The sequence below is a fragment of the Opisthocomus hoazin genome, chromosome 20 (genome assembly GCF_030867145.1).
Source record: "Opisthocomus hoazin isolate bOpiHoa1 chromosome 20, bOpiHoa1.hap1, whole genome shotgun sequence".
In the NCBI taxonomy this organism is placed as follows: domain Eukaryota; kingdom Metazoa; phylum Chordata; class Aves; order Opisthocomiformes; family Opisthocomidae; genus Opisthocomus; species Opisthocomus hoazin.
The window spans coordinates 12,544,665-12,565,003 of NC_134433.1; the positions used below are offsets into that span (position 1 = coordinate 12,544,665).

Below are 20,339 nucleotides of genomic sequence, written 5' to 3' on the forward strand. Positions count from 1 at the left end.
TTCACTTCAGAAAGTGTTTATTTAAAAGCTTCATAGCACCATCTTGTTTTTAAAACATCCAAATAAAATGCAGCAATTAAAATGTTGGGGTTGTTTTTCTGTTGAGCATGACACTAACTCCACCTGTGAACATACATATGGTTGTTCTTGCTAATGTAACTGAAAAATAGCGCTCCTGTGCACACAGACACAGCACTGGGCCTTGACATGCGTTATCCAGTCCTAGCTCAGTAACAGAAGAATAAGAACAAGTGAAACTGGAAACCTGAAGGAAACAGTTTTTCCCTCCCCAATTCTGCTGGAAGAGAAAATTTCCTACAGGTAATTTTTAGCAGTTTCAATTCTTACGTCCCCTCCAAAACTTCAGCAAAACTAAAAATGTAAATATATAAAATATTTTGGGCATTCTTTTATGGTACAAGTCAGAGCATGGATAGTTCATTTATAAGTATCAAGGTATTTGTTCTAACAATCATGTAGCTGTTAAATTCTAAAGGGCCTTTTACGGCCCTCTTCTAGGGAAAACACTGCTCAAAGTAATTCTACAGAGTTACTATGCTGATTTTTATTAAAAATTTAAGGTAAAATCCAACTGCCATTGACAGTACTTGTAATACATTTTCATTATGAGTTTTTTTTCCTTCTCCCTTTTTAGTTTTGCGGAGTACCCTGTCTGAGAGCTTTATTCAGCCAAGTCAGTAAAGCGCTATTTCCCAAAGATCCTTAACTTACATTTCAAGAATACGACCACGCTGAGTGCTTGGTCTCATTATCATTTGGCTATGGCTTCCAACCACTGGAATTCTCTATTGCGTCTACTTCTGGTTGACCGTTAAGAGGCAAATATTCTGTAATTCACTTGGCTAAAGCCCCCATAGGGTCCCAAGCTGGCAAAACAATTGGTTCCTGCTGCATCACTGCCAAGATGTCTTCTGGTACATGCTTCTTATCCACCACAACTTCGTACACGTACTCAGAAAACCAGTCATCAGTCATGATCAGGTAACCTGGAGATGAAAATAGTTCATTACAACAGAGAACCATTACCAATACAGTGCAGCAGTCACATATACAGGTTTCACCCATGAACGACGCATTACAAACAGGACCTAGTCATACTCTCTATCTCTCAAGAAAAAAAAAATTACAAATAAGTTAACATGTAGGCTAACTGGATGTTCTTCACATGCACTGAAACACCAAGCAAGAAGCCTGCCAGGAAAAACAAGATCCAGAATATTCATCATTTATGCTTCCTCTTAAAACAGGCATTGAGAATACTCAGGTGAATTACAATGCCTTAAAAACCTTAGTATTTAAGGCAGAACGTAAAATTATCCGAGTCTCTGGCTTTAGAAGTTTTCAGGGTTTTGTTAAGAAAAGGGAAATTTTCCAGGTAAATATCCAAATCTTTTTGGCTGAATAAGAATTTGCTCTTTCAGTTCTTGTAGTAAGAAAAGGAGGCCATCTGCTTTCCTCAAATGTAAAACCACCTAAGAATCACACTTTGGCTGAACCAAATCTTAATTTTCTCCCTTATTGTAATTCTTACCGAGAATTTCAGTGAACAGCCTTTGAACTGTGGGAGTCACATTTAGAGTATCACGGCTTTTAGCAGAAAGCTACCATTGCAAACAAACTATTCAAGGTGAACTGAAAATAAGAGCGGCTGGGAGAAAAAGGATTTTGAAGACAGATGGGAAGGCTTTATGTAATAAAGTTCCTCATGTCCTTACACAGTATCATCACACAATCAAATGAAACAAGAAAACGTCCAAAGAATATGGACAATAAATGCATCTATCTACACCATCTTGTTTCTAAAGCAAGAGATCAGATAATTCCCATAAATTAAAAACCCTATCAACTGTAATCCGAGCTAGAAGCCATTTTGGAAACACTGCCAAAGGGAGCTGCTGTGATTATTCTCTTCAGGATATGAGTTCTTGGGACACACAAAAACCTCTCACTCCCAAGAGCCAACAAGTAATTGCACCCTGAGAGGATAATGAACTCTGCTTCTGACATCCTGTATCTCAGAGCTTGACAGTGCCGATTAGGATCGCAGTGTCTGAACAAGAAGGAAACGTCAAGCAGAACTTCAGAACATGCAAATAAGTAAGGTCGCTCTTTGAGGAGGCCTGTGCCCAGTGTCACAATGAAAGCCATTATCAATTTCTTCATTAAAAGGAGACATACACTGTATAGGCAGCAAGACATATGCTCAGAGCCTGCCTACGGAAACCCTGAGCTCTGCACTCCATCCAAGTAACAAGCAGAAGTGAAAAAAACAGAAAAGTTTATTGCATTTCTGGGCAGGACACACAAAGGAGTTTTACCTCAGGCAATTAATCCACTGCTTCGACGCACACCATTGGTATGTTAAGGCCAGCATACGGACAAGAACTTGGAACAGCATCACCGTGGTGTAACAGAACACAGCACCTGACTACAAAAGCACAGTCCTGCCTCTGTGTGAGGCTGCTCCACATTTCTTCAACTGACCCAAAGAAAAACCTGAACACGCAGCATTTTAAAACTGACAAGCTGCTGGCCAGGGAGAGGTCAGTCGAGGATGGCTGGTCTGGAAGCTATTGCACAACCTCGGATTCGGGCACCTGAAAATAAGGCCCTGGAAAGCTCCCGAAGGACACAGTACAAGCCACTTGGTGCTTGTGCCGTAACTCCTCCACAGGGAGAGCAAATTAACAGAGCCTTGCTGTCACAGTGTGGTTATGGGACAACATACACACACATCTATGAATACAGACATTAAGTGTCTGCACTTAAATCCTTAAAATGTCTTCAGACAGAAGAGTAAGTATGCAACAGTCAGTACAAGAGATTAGAAAAGTCAAAAGGGAGCTGACTTCTAGCTGGAGATGTACCACCAGAAAGTTCTTTTTGCGCCAAAACAAGCAGATGGACCCCTATCAAATGGATGTGATAACGTGATTTAGTGTTCCCCTCTTGCTTGCTTTTAAGAAAAGATACCCCATGGGATAAGCCGGGTTCAAAGTTAGGTAATAATGTACTGTGTTCTCCAGAACAAAAGAGTAATCAGAATAATTAAACTTGCCTGTATGGCTGACAAAGTGCCAGTAAAACACAGAAAGGAAATATTTGACTGGGAAGTGACTTTACCTCAAAAAACAAGCAATGTTTGTCAGCAGCTGTGTTCGCTCCTTGAGGAAAAATAGACAGGATTCCAAGAAACACTTTTACAACAGATACAAATGTAATTACTAAACATTTAGGAGAGGCAATGCTAGGCTGTTCCCAGGGCTTCCCTTTCCCTGGGACAAGCACCACCACAAGAATTCAGTTCTGCCCACTCCGCGGAGTGTATAAGTAACTTCATACCATGGTACCCAAACCAGGAGTCACAGTCCTTCCAGTCCTGCCCCACGCCAGTCTGGGGAAGCAGGCGTTACCTGGCACCTTCGACCGTACGCAGAGCAAAGCAAGAGGGACCCCATGCAAAAAACCCCTTCCATTTCCTACCAACAATGTAATTTGTTTATCTGGGTTTTAATGACTCAAAATTTAGTCTCTGGTGTTTTGTTGCAGGCTGTACCTTTTATCATCCTGTCCAAGAAATAATGGAGTTGGGGCTTACTTGTATCCCCCACACCCCACTGAGCCTCAACTGGGATGTGCCAAGTTTAACATCATTCTTGGCTGCCTCTTCACCGATGTGGATTCTGGTTCTCTGCACTGGACTTATCCAAGCACAGCTTCCCAGTTCCTTAACAAGGCAGATAAGATAAAAAAAAGTCACTGCCAGACAGACTGAGCAGCACAGCAAGAGAGCTAGGACAGACCACAAATCCTCACCCTCCTATACCAGCGAGTACTGGACAATGAAGACTGAAAAAGCAGGGCAGGAGGCAGGGGAGGAGACCCTGCCAAGTTACCTCTTCTAGTGTTTGAGAGAGCACTCTGAAGGCTGTTCCAGCTGCCTTCAGCTCAACAGTGGGTTGTCTGGTCATGCCTAAGAAAAGAGTAGCCTGAAATAAAAAGTCAAGCTTTGTAGTTCTGATGGGATTTTCTGTCAAGGCACTTTTTCAGACAACTCCCTAACCAAAACAAAATATAGACAGTGAAGCAAGACTTTCCAGAGACTGTGGGCTCTACCAGTACAAAACAGATGACAGTGACTCACTCAGAGAAGTTCACATAGATGGCATGCATACAATACAGGCATATAAGGTACGGGCAGGGTTTATTCAAGTCACTCTGGGGTCCTGTTGTATTTCAAAAGAACAACTAGCTTCTCTTAAATGGCTCTAGAAGAACTTATTCTTGAAGAGTGAATCCATATTTGGAAAAGAGATAATGTTAAAGGATAGTAAACTGTTACTGCAAACCATGTAGCAAGTTAGGCTTACAAAGCTGGCAAACAAGTTCACGTAATATTCAAACACAACCAGGTAACAGGGTTAAGTTAGTGTTATTCCTATGTAAAGCCTGAGGCACTACACTTTAATTTCTAGTTGCTGCAGTTATTTTTTGATTTTGGGTTACATGCTCAAAATGAAGAACGCCAAACACACACACAGCTCTCCACACACATCATCACAGCCTCCGCAGCTCCATCAGAGCATTCCCTGACGCTCCAGCCCAGTAACACCAGCACAGAACTGCCGCTGCTCAGTCACAGCTCAACAGGTACAACTTCTACTAGTGGTGTCAGGCTTCAGTCTGCTGCCCTGCGGTTTCAGAGTAATAGCCAATATCCTGAAACTGAGCCCAATCTAACAAAGAACAACTCTGAACCTTGGCCAAGGAGCCTATATGGTTACCACAAAGTTGCTGACAGACACCTATTAACTTCAGAATGTTTGGAGCACGAACCAAAGTCCACGCTGAACAGGCTGAGTAAGGCTCTGCCTTCCTGGAAGCATTCCTCTAACTCTAGTAGCATCTAACATCACAAACCAAGCATCTGGAGTGTCTCAAAACGACATGTTCTGACAATAAGAGCAAAACTAAGCAGGTATTTTTATGTTTTATATTCTCTATTACTCAGAAATGCTTAACAAAATAGTTATTAGTTTGTATCTGGAGACAAGAAAAGTTTTGATGTTATTTTTTTAGTATTGATTTGGCTTCTTTAGTTAACCTACCTTTCCAACACACATTTAACTATTGTCACACTGATGAGTCTTGAAGGCTGAACATCAACATAGTTTCATTTGTGTTGTCAAGACGAAGTATTTTTATTGGAATACTTCGTTGTGAGTGTATACAGCTAAATCAGAACAGGCACTACTGCAAGACCAAGAACATAAATTAAGAAACTGTTCCAAGAATATTCTATGTTTCAGTTAGCTGTTCATGCATAAGATATCAAAAGCTTATTCATAAAGACCACATCCTAAACCGGAGCTTTCCAGAAACAGTCTATTCCCAGAAGAAACCCCCAAACATCCTGGGAAATTTCAGCCATACCAGATCTTGTGAGCACAACATTTGGGATTAATCTGCCACAGAAAAATGTGGTCAGCAATGACTACTGTGTTATGCCCTGGGACACACGGAAGCCTGGGTTGGCACGCTCAGCAGGGAGTTTGTGCCATGGCTGAGCCCGCATCCGGCCCATCCCAGACTGGAACATGACAAGTCATGGAGATCTTGCTCCACTCCACACCTTCAGGAAACCCTGACTGACTGCTGGCCTCAGCAGAGCAAAGCAGAAATGCTCTCAACACCATCAGCCCCGCTCACCTAGGGCCAGGGCAGGTCAGAGCTGGATCCCAGACCAGGCAGAGAAGCCCCCTCCAGTCATTCCCAGGCTGAGCAGGGAAGGCACTAGAAGCAATTTCTGAAGCCACTGCTCAGCTGTGACTCACCACTGTCCACACTGCCATGCCAGGCTGTCACATCCACCCCACTACAGCCCGACAGCGCTTACAAATCCTTTTTCAAGGAACAACAGTGCAGGCTGAGACAGTCATCAACAGGAAAGCAAGTTTATGCAAGAAAACCTGGCATGAGCAGAACTGCATGTTAACAGTGGATTTTGTTGTTGCTAGTGCTTGTCATGCCAGAGGGGAACACTGCAAGGATGCTGCAGGTCATGTTTTTATCATGGCTTCAGAAAGCAACCAGAATTCTCTTTTTTGTTTTTTACATACAGGTGTTGGTACTAGAATAGTTTACATCGCAGCTGTTCACAGTACAAGCTGGAATCAGCCATACCCTCATTTACAAAAATCAGTAAGTAAAAGCTTACAGTGACTGATAAACAGTGCTTTAAAGAGGATATAAACCACTTAGGTTTCACGTATGACTCAGTAAGATTGTTTAAGTAATATCAGCCACAGCCAGCATGAGGTCCCAAAGATGAGACAGCTGAAGTATACAGATTTAAGCTTAGTTCTGTTACCAAAAACTTCAGTACACTTAAAATATCACAGTGAAGTCTATTTCTGCTTTCACACTAGAAGAAAGCACTTCTGTAGCACTTCTTGGAAGCGATCCTATCCTATCCTGCAAAGCACTTCCTATCCATTGTCCCTTTATTAAAGGAGTGGTTTACACGCCTGCTGGAATGCTTGAAGTTTCAGAAGAGAAGTTCTACCATATTTTCAGACTAATACGACCAGATTTCAGACTTGTGCTCTGCAGAAGATTATAAGCAACAAAACAGCAGAGATTCTGCTCTCTCCCTACCACACTTGCCAAACTCCTACAGCTGCTGGGTTTTTTGACACAGACAATAGTTGGCAATTTACTTGTGATCAACATCAAATGGGTATACAATGCTTAGGAAAATAAGCAGCTTTACAGCAATAAACTAATCAAACTTTAAAAAGTTATTTTAAAGTTTATTACTTTAAATACTTCATTACATGAACTGTAGATGCATTTTCTAGAACTCCTTTGATAATCCCTACTATTCCCAACAGGCCCTGCACTCTGTGGTACACTCTACAAATGCTTAGTGTGACCTGACAAGACGCCGCTCAGAGCGGAAGAGAGAAGGTAACCATTATTAGCCAGATTACTTAGAAGTTAGACAGCCTGAATCCATCTGATCTGGTGACAGAAGTCTACTGGTATCTTCCCACTACCTTGCGTACACTAAATAAGCAGTGTGGTTATTAGATTGTGAAAAGCTGTAGTGTAAAGACAATATACCCCCCATAGCATTAAACTATATTCAGAGTTCCGGTTCCAGCCTCCACAGGGGCTTCTGTCAACTGTGTCCTCCTGCCTTTGGGACAAAGATGCCCTGCTTGTCAAGAAGCAGTGTCAGTCACTTATGGCCATCTCCCAAAAAACACAATTGCCTCCACAGTTGAACCTGCAACCACAGTGTCAAGTTTATCCAGTGACATTTCCTGCTTCTCCATTCAATGTTTACATTCAATTTACTCAGATGTAAATCACATTCCAGTGAAGAATGTTTATCTTCCAGGAACACAGTGCCATAACTCGGGGACCCACATGCTGTTTGTGCAGGTCCTGGTGAAGGACACACAGCACATCCCCTCTCCCACTTCCACCTCTTTATTTCCAAACACAAAGTTCAGCTTTCTGTTCCCTCAACTATAAATTACTTTACCTTTATTACCACGATCTTCACCCCAGGAGTTCTCCACTCTCCATTTTTCAAATGCCTCTTCTTGCCCATCCTGTGATAAAACAAGTTGATGGCGATTCAGTAGTGAAGGACCACATGAGTTTACAGCAGCCAACCTGTCCACATCTAAATCCAGCACCAAACCTCAGAGCTCCACTCCCAAAAGTCTACAGGCATTGGCGAGTTTCAGGCAATGTTATCTTGCTAATGGCTGCAGAAATGTAATTTTCTAAAATACTTGTCTACCCGCTTACATAAAATATGAGGAAATGTGGTCAAGAAGAGAGCCTGCAATACATACTTATTTTAACCAGAAAACTTATTAACTGAATTCAAATTTGGACTTAATTGACAGAATTTAAACAGCTTTCCTATCACCTATCAGTGCACAGCGGCCTTCTGAAATGCAGAATGCTCAGCTTGCTTGAGCTAGGAATCAGAGGAAAGGAACAATGACAATGAAGCAACTGTAATAATCTAGAACGGTCTTAGAGCAAGTGCAAACTCTTGAAGAATGTAGCTGCAGGATACAGCTCCAAGTCTGGTGCTTGGAAAGGTACACAAGGCTTCTAACGAGCACGCAGAACATTTCATTTACAGTACTCCAGCGTGCATTGTGGGAAGTCTGGTTCAAATCTACAGAGTACATAGAAGTATTGATAACAGCTTCACAGGCATGCTGTGCCACAGTGAGCTGCTGCTTCCTTCAAGCAGCCTCTCCTGACGAAACAGCAGGTCCCTCGAGGAACCAAAGAATAGTTATTCTTTCACTGCTAGATTTGTTTTTAACTACAAAAAGCTAACCTGCAAAACACACCATAAATCAATTTTTATTATTCAGTGGAATATGTTGCTGTTGTATTGCTTCTATCCTCACTTTAAAAAATATAGGACCTAATATAGTCCTTAAAATGAGACACTCAAGAGCCACCAGACTAAGGATAAGTCAACTCTTGATGTGATCAGACAGAAACTAGGATAAACATGTTTATCTACATTAAGTTTTTAACCAAAAGGTGCATTTAATCCCCATCAATTTTTTTATGTTGTAAATTGTAATAGGATTTTTTTAAATCTTTAAAGCCTTTTTATAAAGTAGGTAAATCTGAAGTATTACGTTTTACAACTCAGTTTATCAAAGCTCCTTTAGATTAAGATAAGGTTTAATATAAGACAACATGTTCAAACAAAAAGTAGAAACAGTCCATTTTAAATGTGGAAAAGCCTCTAAATGCTGAACTTGTTTTCAGATAGTGTCTTTTAAATGATCTTTTGATTTTAGAGATACCATCTATCTTACATCCTTTTCTTTAAAAAAATCAGGTCACATTTGATTACATTTTATGCAACTACACATTTAGGCATGCAAAAGAATGAATTTACAGATGCAGACCATAGACTAGATGCAGACCATAGACTAGAGCTGTCAGTTAAGTGCAGCCAGGAACTGGTTATGAGTACAAACACACACACTTCAGTCACGAATAGATGAAACACCAGAAAAGTATAATTTTAAATATCTAACTGAAAAACAATGAAAATTCTTCAATAGACATTCATGCAATCTGACACACAAAATAAGTGTTATGAGCTCAGAATGCAACAGGAAATTTTATACTGAGTTGTAAAAAGTAACTAAAAAATTCTTGTGACTCAGCAGTCCCATCTCAAGTCCTCAGACTCCAGAGCTCAAGCAAACTTTCAGTCACATGCAAGCTGTTGTTTCTCAAGCCAAGGTCATGTTGGACAGGAAGGGATCACTTCAAAGAAACTTCAATAGTGACAACTTCTGGAAATAAATGGAAAACACCAACACTGCAGATAACCCCAAGTTGTAAATTTTCACATGGTTCTTTTTACTTAATATGCGCTTTGTTTTACTGCCAGGAGCAGATGTAGTTGTGGATTCATCTCAGCCTACTGTCTGCCACAGAGCTATTTTGGACACCATTTTCCTTCCCTAATCATGTGCAGGTCAGAGGGGTCACATGCCAGTGAGCTGCAGAAGCTGAAGACTGTTGCCAAGTGTCTCCTACTGGCATTTTAACAGAAGCAGCTTCATGCTGTAAAATGCAGATTGGACTAACCCACACCGCAGGAGACGGTAGGAAATACTTGCTGTCATACTAGATTTCTTGCTCAGCAAGATACATCAGAATCTGTGTTTAAAAATTAGTTAACGTAGGTTTTCTGGTATCTTAAAAGAGAAGCTGACTTTCTTTCCCCTTTCTCCAATAAAGCTTTGTGGGTAGAAAGAAAAGTCTTTGACTTGTCTAAAACTCTTCACTCCTTGTTAAATATATATAGTTCTGAACACTCAGACACAAACAACACCGGGAGAACAGACAACCAGGCCTGGTGCACCAGGGTGTTGTGGCACACACGCTGAACTCCAGCAGGACAGCTTACACACTGCGAACGAGCCCAGCACACAAACAAGCCACCAGAATACTCAAACACATCCATGCAAGCATCAGAACTTCAGGAGGGAGACTACCTTCTCAGTGACAGCTGTCAGGACCATGGCATGGGTCATCATTGATTCTCCAAACATTAATCGTTCTGCTTTGTTCATGTTCTTGATGGAGACACCGAACACCAGCTCATGATTAAATCTGTTCGAAAGCCAGATCAGCGATATGAACAAGGATGTAGGGAGAATTCTCACAAGTGACCCAGGGAATCAGCAGACTGCGCTGCCCCAGAGCCAGCGCACAGGCATGCAAGTTCAACTATTTTTAGTTTCAGAATAAAAGCAAAAACTGATCCCTTCAGCAATTTCTCTCACCAGATGCTAGACAATTCAAATGAGTAAAAATATTTTAACAACCACTTGTAGTGCATCATTAAAGGATTCAGATCTCAGCTAACAAGTGAAAAAAAAAGTGTGCTGCTGCTGAATTACTTAAATATACTTTTTTGGGGTATATAATCCAAAGTATGTACAAATTAGTTTCTTAAGCAGTTAAGGCATGTTTATGTGCTAGCCAAGCATCCCAAAGGGTATTCTGTTTTGATTTTCTACTTACATATTCATGTCATTAATTCCCAGCTTGCCACAGAAGTGCTTTGCAACATCGCAGCCAAACCACACAGCCTACAAACAGAAGGGAGAGTCACGTCCAGGCCATACCTCAGCAAGTTTTACATTACAACAGCTGCACCATGCCATCCATGCAAAGAAACCAAACAAACCTCGCCATCCTTAATAGAGGCTGCCGCTAATTTTTTCAAGACATCAACAGGCTGGTTGTTATAGAGCGTTTTCCTCCCTCCTACCATGTTGCCCAAGTACTCCACTGTGTACAGCCTATTGTACGGGTTCTGAGGTCGAGGATCGTTCACTAGACAAATCTGCCAAAAACAAAGATGTCCAAGGTAAGGTGCAACTTAACTGAAGTCTGAGAAGTGAATCTAGATGGATTTCAGAGAATTGCTTTTGTCCCAACTAGCTGTCTGTCCCCTTAGCAAACAAGCCACTTGGCTGAAATACAACATTTAAGGTTTTGTTTGTTTTTTGTTTTGTAAGTCCCCCTCATAACTGTGGCATAGCAGCTTTGCATGTTATTCCTGCTCTCTGCTGGCCGTCTTACAGAATTTTATGACTGATTACATCATTACATATTCTATCATTGCAAAATCATCATGGAAGTGCAATGCAAGATCACAACTAATTGCAGGGTAGAGCACAAACAGGAGAATGGGCGCAATAAACACAGGGCCATCTTTGACTTCTGGGAGTGGTACCCATCCCCTCTGGCACGGTTCCAGGGGTGGACAGTGCATGCGCAACAGTGGAAAATAAGTGGCTTAGCAGCTAAACAAAAGGTCTTGGGAAGCTACTGCCTTTCAGCATCCCCAACCTTGTCCTCCATGTTGAAGTAAGGCTTCACGTGCTCATTGTAGAACTGGACTGGTGTCACAGGGCCATGTTTGTGGTAGTTCTTCTCCTTATCCCGGAACTCCCAGCAGAAGGTCTCCGGAGGGCTGCCCAGGCACGTACTCACTATTCTGAATACCTGCCCAGAGAAGGAAATGGCTGTGAACTTGCTGAAACATGCAGGTCTGCCTCTCCTACCACAGCAATGCCACTGATGAATGGATTTCTCCACGAGAACCACCTGGAGAAATGAGATCTTAACGGCCACCTCAGAAGAACATGAATGAACATACACACATGAATTATTTGCATTCAGCTCCAGAAATCTACCTGTTTCAACAGCTCAAAACCAACCTGAAAGGCTGCAGAAAAATCAACAGAATCTCTCCATTCTTACACTCTACCTTCTCAGGCAAACCATCAGGCAAAACAGAAGCTTAAGGTTGAACACGTAAATTCCAAGTTATCCTAGGAATTCAGCAGCCAAAAGCAAAAGCCAACACGCTGCCCAGTCCCATTCCAGTATTTCACAACTAATTCCAAAGCTCCTCCAACAAGATACTTCCCCAGTGCTAGAGCAACTTTATCAAACTGATTCTAGAAAGGCTTAAGCATTCAGCATCACCCGTTCCACCAGGTGGTTTGCCCCATGCAGATCAGAATCAGCCCTCCTAACATGCACACAGCAAAGCATTCTATTCCAGTGTTTCCCCTGTGCTAATCCCTTTTTTTTCCTGTAATGTTCATTTGGATTTCAAAGATGAGCCTTTGCTTCTTTTCAAAAGCCTAGAATAATCTTCTGGTCTGTTTTAATAGATTTAACAATGTCTCAGTTCAGGGTTGAGCTGACAGGCTGTGCAATTTGAGATCCTTGCCTGCTGACTGTGACATCCTTTGCAGCTGACAGCTTTCTATTGATTTTTAGCACAAAAAGCTGACCAGATTTCAAGGCAGCCCAGCTATAAATCAGAATATGAAACCGCACTTAAGAATCACTACGGTACTTTCTCGCAGGACTTATCATAAGATGTGCTAACTCCCAGGCAGTGTAACCAGATAACTGTCTTTAGGGATATTTTGCTGGACCCGACACAGGTACTCTGGGGACAGAGAATTCAATCATACATAAACAGGTTTGAATCTGTTTTACTTCAGGTGACTGGTCTACTGCAGCTCTGGCCATGTCTTGAGCAGGGGACAAGCGTATTCCTTGCAAGGAACCAACAGGTTATTTTGAATAAGAGCAGGGGGAGTCAAATCTCACCTGCGCCTTCTGCACTAGGATCTAACACCTGTGGCTGGTGCCAACTTCCCTAGGCTGTCAGTCTTCACACGTTCCTCTCACTGACTTGCACAGGAGAGGAGACAGAATACCTTTCCCAGAGCAGACTTACTCCTTCTGGAGCCAGTTGAGCTGATTTATATGTATCCCAAGGCTCCGTAAGAACTAGCTTTGTGCTAGTAAGCACTTTGTGCTGATGGCAAGAGGAATGCAATGTTCATGCTAAGTAACACTATTTGGCTGTGCACAAAATACAAATGAAGGTGTTCTTGCTCCAAGCAATTTAAGAAAACAAGTGAAGAGATTAATCATGGGTTGAAACAAGGGTGTGTGTTTAATGTTTTTACTGGAGGAACTCATTTATTTCTCAAATATGTTAAAGAGCAAATGTAAATCCCTAAACTACTATAAATATTTAACTTTGCACAGACTGCACAAAAGGTAGCATTTGCTGTGGATACACCCACATTACCTCAGATAACCCAAAGTGGTGAGAGATGAGGCTATAAAAACAAAATAAGCCAGAAAAACGCCTAGGAGAGCAACAAGCAAGTGGGCTCCAGCCAGAGGAAGGAAAATGGAGACAGAAGTCTCAAGTTAACAGAGGCAGTGGGGCCTGGGAATGGCCTTCCCTGATTGTTTTGCCACCACACCCACCACAGGCCATCTCTATCTCACAAGCTTCCTCTTTCAATAAAGAAAATAAGACAACATATTTAAACTAAAAGGGGACTTATATCACTCTAGCAACAACCAGAACCAAGGTAAGTCAAAGATTCAGCGGCTTCTGCTAAAAAACAATACAAATGAGGAGGTGAAAAGAAGGACACTCCTGGTAAGGAAGAGTCTACAAAGGAGAACAGTAACAGAAAAAAAATTTCAATCACATGCACTGCACTGATTTCAGCTTCTGACCTGCTGTACACTGGTTTGATAAGAAGAATGTTTATACAGTTCTTGAGTGAATATTTAATCTTGTGTTCCAGTACCACCACCCCATTTTAGCTAGAGCACTGCCTCCCAGCATGAGCAAACCAAGATTTGCTATGCAAATAGAACTTCACAGAACAAAACCAAGTTCTGCTTTGCCACGTACAAAAATACTCATAAACACATGAAACAAAAGTGGTCTCAAACCTTTAAAACTGAGTGGTTTTGAAGTATACAAGACTGTGTCATTGCACATTTCAACTACAATGTTTATTGAAAGTAAATCAACTTAAATTGGAAACCACTATTACCACTGCAAGAGGAAATAGCATGTTAACTTCAGAGAATTAAGCACAACCTTTTTACAGAAAAAACTGCAATCAGTTAATGAGCCTTTAATGCTGGTGCCAGGATCCCTTATCAGAGGGCAAGAGGCTCTAAACAAAGATGTTTTGCAGTGAACTGTATGTCATTGCCCTAAAAATAAACATCTCTAGGAAGTCATTGGTGTCTACTGCAAAATCCTCCAAGGGCTTTTGAACACACACACTGGAGGTAAGTTATATTAATCCACTTTTGAACTAAGTGCTTATTGGCAGCATACTGGGATAGGCTCACAGTGCAGAATTACTGTTGATCTTAAGGCGTGTATTACATGAAAGTTTTAGTTTCAATAATATAACTCAAGTAACACAACTCAGGTTTTGGGTTTTTTTTAATCTAACCTTAAAATCAGATAAAAAGAGTGACATGCATCACTCATATTCAGTGTGAACAGATGGAGGACCAGCCACTATGCACGCTGCATACTACAGATGTGGCAATTGATTTGATTGAGTTAATTCACACTGCCAGAAACAGATACTTGCTTCCTTCCTCTGCTGCCCCCCGGTATCGGGCCACAGCTGGATTCAGCCTTGTGTTCAGCTCCCATCTTTTCCAGAACACACAGAACTCCCTTTTGTTGTCCTTTTCTGCTCTCTTGTGGGGAATTTCTGCAATAACACTTGTGCTGTAAGATTTTACATTTAAAGCCATTGCAACGCAATTTTCACCTTGCCTCTTTCCCACTATTTATAAAAGCCTGATCAGCCACTATTTTGATCTCTCTTGAGATATAAAATGCTGCTTTCCTACAGAAAGGGGCAAATGTGTCTATAAAATGTCATAGCTCTGGAACCTATAAACTCCAGACATTTGCCTGGAAGTATTTGAAAAAACTCAGAATGTGATAAGCAACAATCTACTTGAAAAAAATCCACTTGAATACCTCCAAGTGCGCTGCCATACAAAACATTCCTAGTTAGGCAAAAGGCATTTGTTTTGCCTGATCGTGAGAGCTACAGAACAAGAGTAAGAAACCTCATCCATTCTAGCCTCGTGTTCCAAGAAGATTCGTTGTCACACAAGTATGTTTACCTCTTCTATCATAGTGTCCATTGCAGCACAAAGTTCTCCTTTAATTGTTCCACTTTCCACCATATTTCTTAGCCGCAAACAGTATTCTCTCATCTGTTTAAAGAGAAAGTCATTTTATTATAAGAGTATGAAAGGTGCCATCTCATTAGGTTTTAGGACTTTATCTGGTTGTTTCAAGCACCTTTTTACTCTTCGTAAACTGTTTCAAAATGAAAAGAAAATCCCTTTGAGAAGGGTTTATTAGATATTTATTCTTTAAAAAACCAAGATATTGGAATCATTTAAAAGATCCAAAAAAAACCCAGAAATTAACAAATAGCTGCAACTCATTTACTATTTTCCAACCACTGATTTGAAGCTTACAGCCATTAGCTGTTCTTAAGGCCTCTTTTCTCTAGTCCATAACTCAGGCTGCAACATCCACACGCATTGCCACCTCTGTGAGTCACAGAGAACAGACTGTCTCCATGCTGTAAAATGTATTTTGCAATTCTAATGCATAATTGATCTCCTGGCTGATGAAAAGAGCGGAGCACTTCCCCGCTGCGTGCAGAATTGCAGTAAGAAGAGCACGTGCTTCCCATTACTGTCACCATCCATAAAGCCAGGAACAGTGAGTGTGGCTCCCTCAAGACCAGCTGGTTTGCAATGTTCGAGACTGGAATAACATTAACACCATTCATTATGTCTAAGCTCATTTCAACACATATTTTACATTTTTTGTGTGGATTTCCACAGGCAAATTTCCCTGAGCATGTACCATATGAACTGGAAAAAACAAAATCAAAGCCCTCAAAAAATGCTTTGATTGCCTTTTTCTCTAGCTACTTACACTAGCATCTTCCCAGATTAATTCATTTTTGTAGTTCAGGAAGTGAGCTTACACCTTCCCTTAGACAAAGCTGCACACTTCTATACTGCAACCTGATTTTTAAGATTCAGTGTTTTGAAGATACCTTTTTAAAAAACCTCTTCAATCACATTTGGCAGTAATCTCTAGCAACTTTGGCATACTGGTAGATGAAATATCGAGGGGACAGAAAAAAGTCACCTAGACACCAAACGCTAGTTTGCAGAAACAGATTCCATCAGCCACACATCAAGAATTAACTCTTGGGAAATCTGGCAATCAAGAACAATTGCTACCAAAACCACGTAGGGTACTTTCAAGCCACTGAAGTCTGGCAACAGCCAGCTTCTATAAATGCACTTTCCTGCTCTGTGTTTCAAGCTTAACACAAGACTTTGCCAGGACTTTAGGCTGCTTTTTGAATAAAAGCAAGTTAAGTTGCTGAGATGCACTTAGTACTTTGGTCAGTAAAAAGAAATGAAAGTAGGAACACTTGGAGCAGGGGCATTCCCATCCCCTCTCCTTAATTGTATCATCTAAGTCAATTTTACCTTATGATTCAAGATCTCATTCATCCTTCTAGTAGCCTCTGTGGTATGAGACTCTGGGAAGTATTTCTTGGGGACAACACCATACTTCTCTAAAAGAAAGTAAAGCCATAGGTTAACAATTGGTTTCTCCACACAGCAGACACTTATTGCTTCCACCTATACCCACGTAAAAGCTAAATATAGTTGGGGTTTGTGCAGAGATTATAAGAGAAAGTCTCTTATTTAAAGGTTACAAGGATTCAAAGTTTACATCTTAATTTGTGACTGAATCTTGAACTCTGATCTACATTCCACAGGAGTGCCAAAAGGTAGAATCCCTGAACTGCTCAGTACCATTTAATTCAACACTTAAAAGTTCTAAACTAATTAGTGCTTTTTAAGAAGTTCTTTTCACTAGAAAAAAGAAATGATCACCTGAAAATTCAGCTCCTGAAGTATCTTCTAAAGAACCAGGCCTCTTATGAATTATTCCATGTATTTTCTCAAAGGTTAAGTGACTAACTTCCCAGTCTCCTTTCCTCCTTAACATTTATAAAACACCAGCAACTGCTCAGTTGCTTCCTACGTTATGGTACCAATCAAAACACACCACACCAGTCTCTGGATGTAACAGCAGCATCCAAAACCTCCTCTGTCCTGATTAATTAATAATTGGATGGGGAAAAAAGTAACCTCCAGGCTTCAAAGAAACAAATTCCTTTTGTGATTCTAACAACATTATGGGATTGTTGATTTACAAAGGTGTCACGTTGTTTCAAAACACAAATGAAAACAAATGCTAGTGTAATTTAGACATGGAGAAGTATCTCCTTAATCAGTGTAAGGAGGATCCCAGTTAAACTGGGTCTTCACAAGACCAGCATTGCCACATTCCACATCACTTCCCTCTCACTGATCTTCATACCATCTTTCTTCAGGCTGCAACTCCAAGTGGCTTTGCTTCTGCCCTGTAGACACACCCTAGCCTAGCAGTGTTTTTTCCTTACCACGTGCCCTAGAAATTATATACATGGATATAAACAATGTTGAGTTGATGACTGTCGTAAAAGGGAACTGAACCTTTTACTAAATGGAAAGTCTGGGATATCCAATTACTTCTGTTGATCTCCTGAGCTTCTGTCACGAGCAGCAATATGCAAGAGTGAAGATCCTAGACAAGGCTTAAGTGTAATATTTACAATTTGGCATGAAAAAGGTCTTTGATGAAAAAAGGTAGTGACTAATGGTATCATGTTCCTTAGCAAACTTCCAGAACTCAAACTTAATTTCTTCTTCTATTTCATTCCTCATCTCTCAAAACAGCATGCAATCTCATGAAGGGTTCCTAGCGACCAGTTCTCTTACCAATAATGTTAACCAACATATCCCACTGTCCACCATCATTCGTGGGGTTGGAGAGCAGGAATTGTATCAGTCTTCCTTCCACAGGCTCCTTCTTCTGAGCTGTTTCCACAAAGGCGTTTAAAAAGTAGTAACAACGTTCAACCTGGAACAGAAAGACAGGAAAAATAGGTAATGTAAGTGTGACGTTGTGCACTAATTCATTCCTGAGTTTTCAGTTCTTTGGAAATCCTAACTCGATGAAGCTACCTTCTGCTCATCCACTGAAGCCCTTATTTTCCCTCTAACATTCCATGACTTCATCTATAAACTTCTTTCTGTCACAGACCCAATATTTAGGAGCAAGTTCACACAGAGCTTGAGAGTAGGGGAACAGGAAATGTGAAACAGAAGTTATGCAATGAAGCCTGGCCCAAACTAGTACTAGTTTTTCTTGATTTCCCTTAGTGGGGGGAAAAAAGCAGGCAGGCAGCTGGCAGATCAGGAGGTCACAAGCACGACTGAAAGCTGAACAGAAAGTTACGGTCACATTTCCCCTGAGCCTCCTACAACTCCTGAAATACATGTGACACTTGAAAAAAGAATTTTACTATTCCAAAACATTAACATCTTGACAGCTTTCTTCGAGCTGAAAGCACCACTTTGCTCAACCTGCATTTAAAATACATATTTAAAGAACTTCTGAAGTTTCTTCTAATGTACGTTTTCCACCTGCATTGTTATGATGGTCCAGCCTAAAAAAAATTCTGTCCCAATACTAACACCCAATTGCATAAGCCATCCTAGCACAACCCATGACCTGTACCTTATCCCAGAAAAATAGATACGACTGGCTGAATTCAAACTCTTCGATGTTGTATTTCTTCATGAAAGGAAGACGCATCGCATTGAGACAGGAAAAGATCCAACATCTCCCTGGGAGATCAAAGGGACAAGAATTAAACAGGAAAACAGGGAAATGCTGCATGTTTAAAGACTGTTAACTCGAGAGGATGCTGCAGGGATTCAATTGAATCCCTGCAGCATCCTCTCGAGTTAACAGACATAGCAGCCATCATCACATCACCCATTCCCCAAACACCAGAGCCACCGAGGGAGCCCACCCCTCCCCACCAGCACCCGGGGAACCCCTTACCGGAATTTTTCTGGTTGGTGACGGGTTTACCCTCGGCAGGCACGGCATGCTGGAAGACCTGAACCGTGTCCTGCACCACCTGACGCTGCAAGCAAACCTCCAGCGGGTCGTTACACGTCGCCACGTTCTGGGCCAGCAGGAACTGGGGCTCGGACCGCAGCCGGCGGGTGAAGGCTACGGCCTTCTCCGTGCTCAGCCCTGGGGGGGGGGGGGGGGGGGAGGGACGGACGGACGACACGAGGGGCAGCCGTTAGCCCCGCTCCCCCGCTCGGTAACCCCCCCCTCAGCACCCGTTACACCGGTAACCACCCCCCCACTGCTAAGGTAACGGGGTGTTCCCCGACCTATTCCTGAGGTAACGGGGTGTTTCCCGCTCCCCCCCCGGCCCGCCCCAAGGCCCCGTTGCCACGGTAACCGCCCCCCTCCCAACGCACAAGGCCCCTCATGGAAAGCCTCCCCCCAACCCGTTGTCCCGGTAACGACCAGGCCCAGCCCCGCCCCTCACCCCGGGCGTTCATGGCACCGGCGGCGCGAACTCCCGGAACGGAAAAACGCCGCTCGATGGCCGGGCCCAGGCGGAAGCGCCTCTTATAGCCCCGGCACCGGAAGCAGGAAGCGGGGGGCCCCCACACGCAGCGGCCGGGGAGGGAGGGGAGGGGGCTCGGCGCGGGCGGGAGGCGGACGGCGCGCCGCGAGGGACAAGCTTGCGCCGGTTGCGGCCGCGCGGGGGCGCCGCGGGCGGGGGGGTCCGTGCTCCATCCCCTCACGCCCCCGCGGTTCGAGAACGTTCGGCGGCGCCGCCTGAGGCAGCGTGCGGTGGGCGCGGCCTCCCGGCCCTGAGGAGCTGCCGGGCCGCCGCCTTCCCTCAAGGTCCGGTCGGAGCATCCCCCCCGCGGTGTCCCCCACCCCCCAGCTCTGCACTGCACGGGTCTCCCATGCCCAGGAGCGTGAGCTGGCACCAGCAGGGCACGACGGGTGGGCATCAGTCAAGGCTGCGCTGCGGCGGCGTGCCCTCGAGCCACGGCCCCGCTCCTCCCAGCAGAGCCTGTCCGCGTCACGGGCTGGGGTTGATCTACAGCGCGCAGTGTTCGGCGGCGGCGTTGGTAACGTGCCGTCCCGTGGCACCACGAGGCCTGCAGGGCTCGCCGTGACCCCGAGCACGTTGCTGCAGTGGCGCATCGGTGGGGCGGGATGGAGCGGTTTTCCCGCCGTCGCGGTGCTGGAGCGTTCGCGCGGAAACTTCCGCTGCGTGTTACCGAGCGCGGGGGGCTGCCCCGAGCCCTGAGGTCTGCTCTCGGCCAAGGCAGACGGGCGCTGCGACAGCGGCGCGAAGCCTTCCCCTGGCCAGCAGAAGCCGAGA

At 43.2% G+C, this 20,339-nt stretch overlaps 1 protein-coding gene across 1 annotated transcript; it reads right to left on the bottom strand.

The window, feature by feature from the left end:
* Positions 1-19,593, bottom strand: BLMH (bleomycin hydrolase). The gene is made up of 12 exons (XM_075440370.1): positions 19,485-19,593; positions 18,980-19,177; positions 18,650-18,759; positions 17,848-17,989; positions 16,504-16,592; positions 15,103-15,195; positions 11,455-11,610; positions 10,787-10,945; positions 10,621-10,688; positions 10,089-10,206; positions 7,574-7,643; positions 1-1,007 (listed from the first exon to the last, which is right to left on the bottom strand). Exons 1-12 carry the CDS (start codon positions 19,495-19,497, stop codon positions 856-858), a joined length of 1,368 nt encoding a protein of 455 aa, XP_075296485.1. The 5' UTR covers positions 19,498-19,593; the 3' UTR covers positions 1-855.
* Between the last annotated feature and the right edge of the window lie 746 nt (positions 19,594-20,339).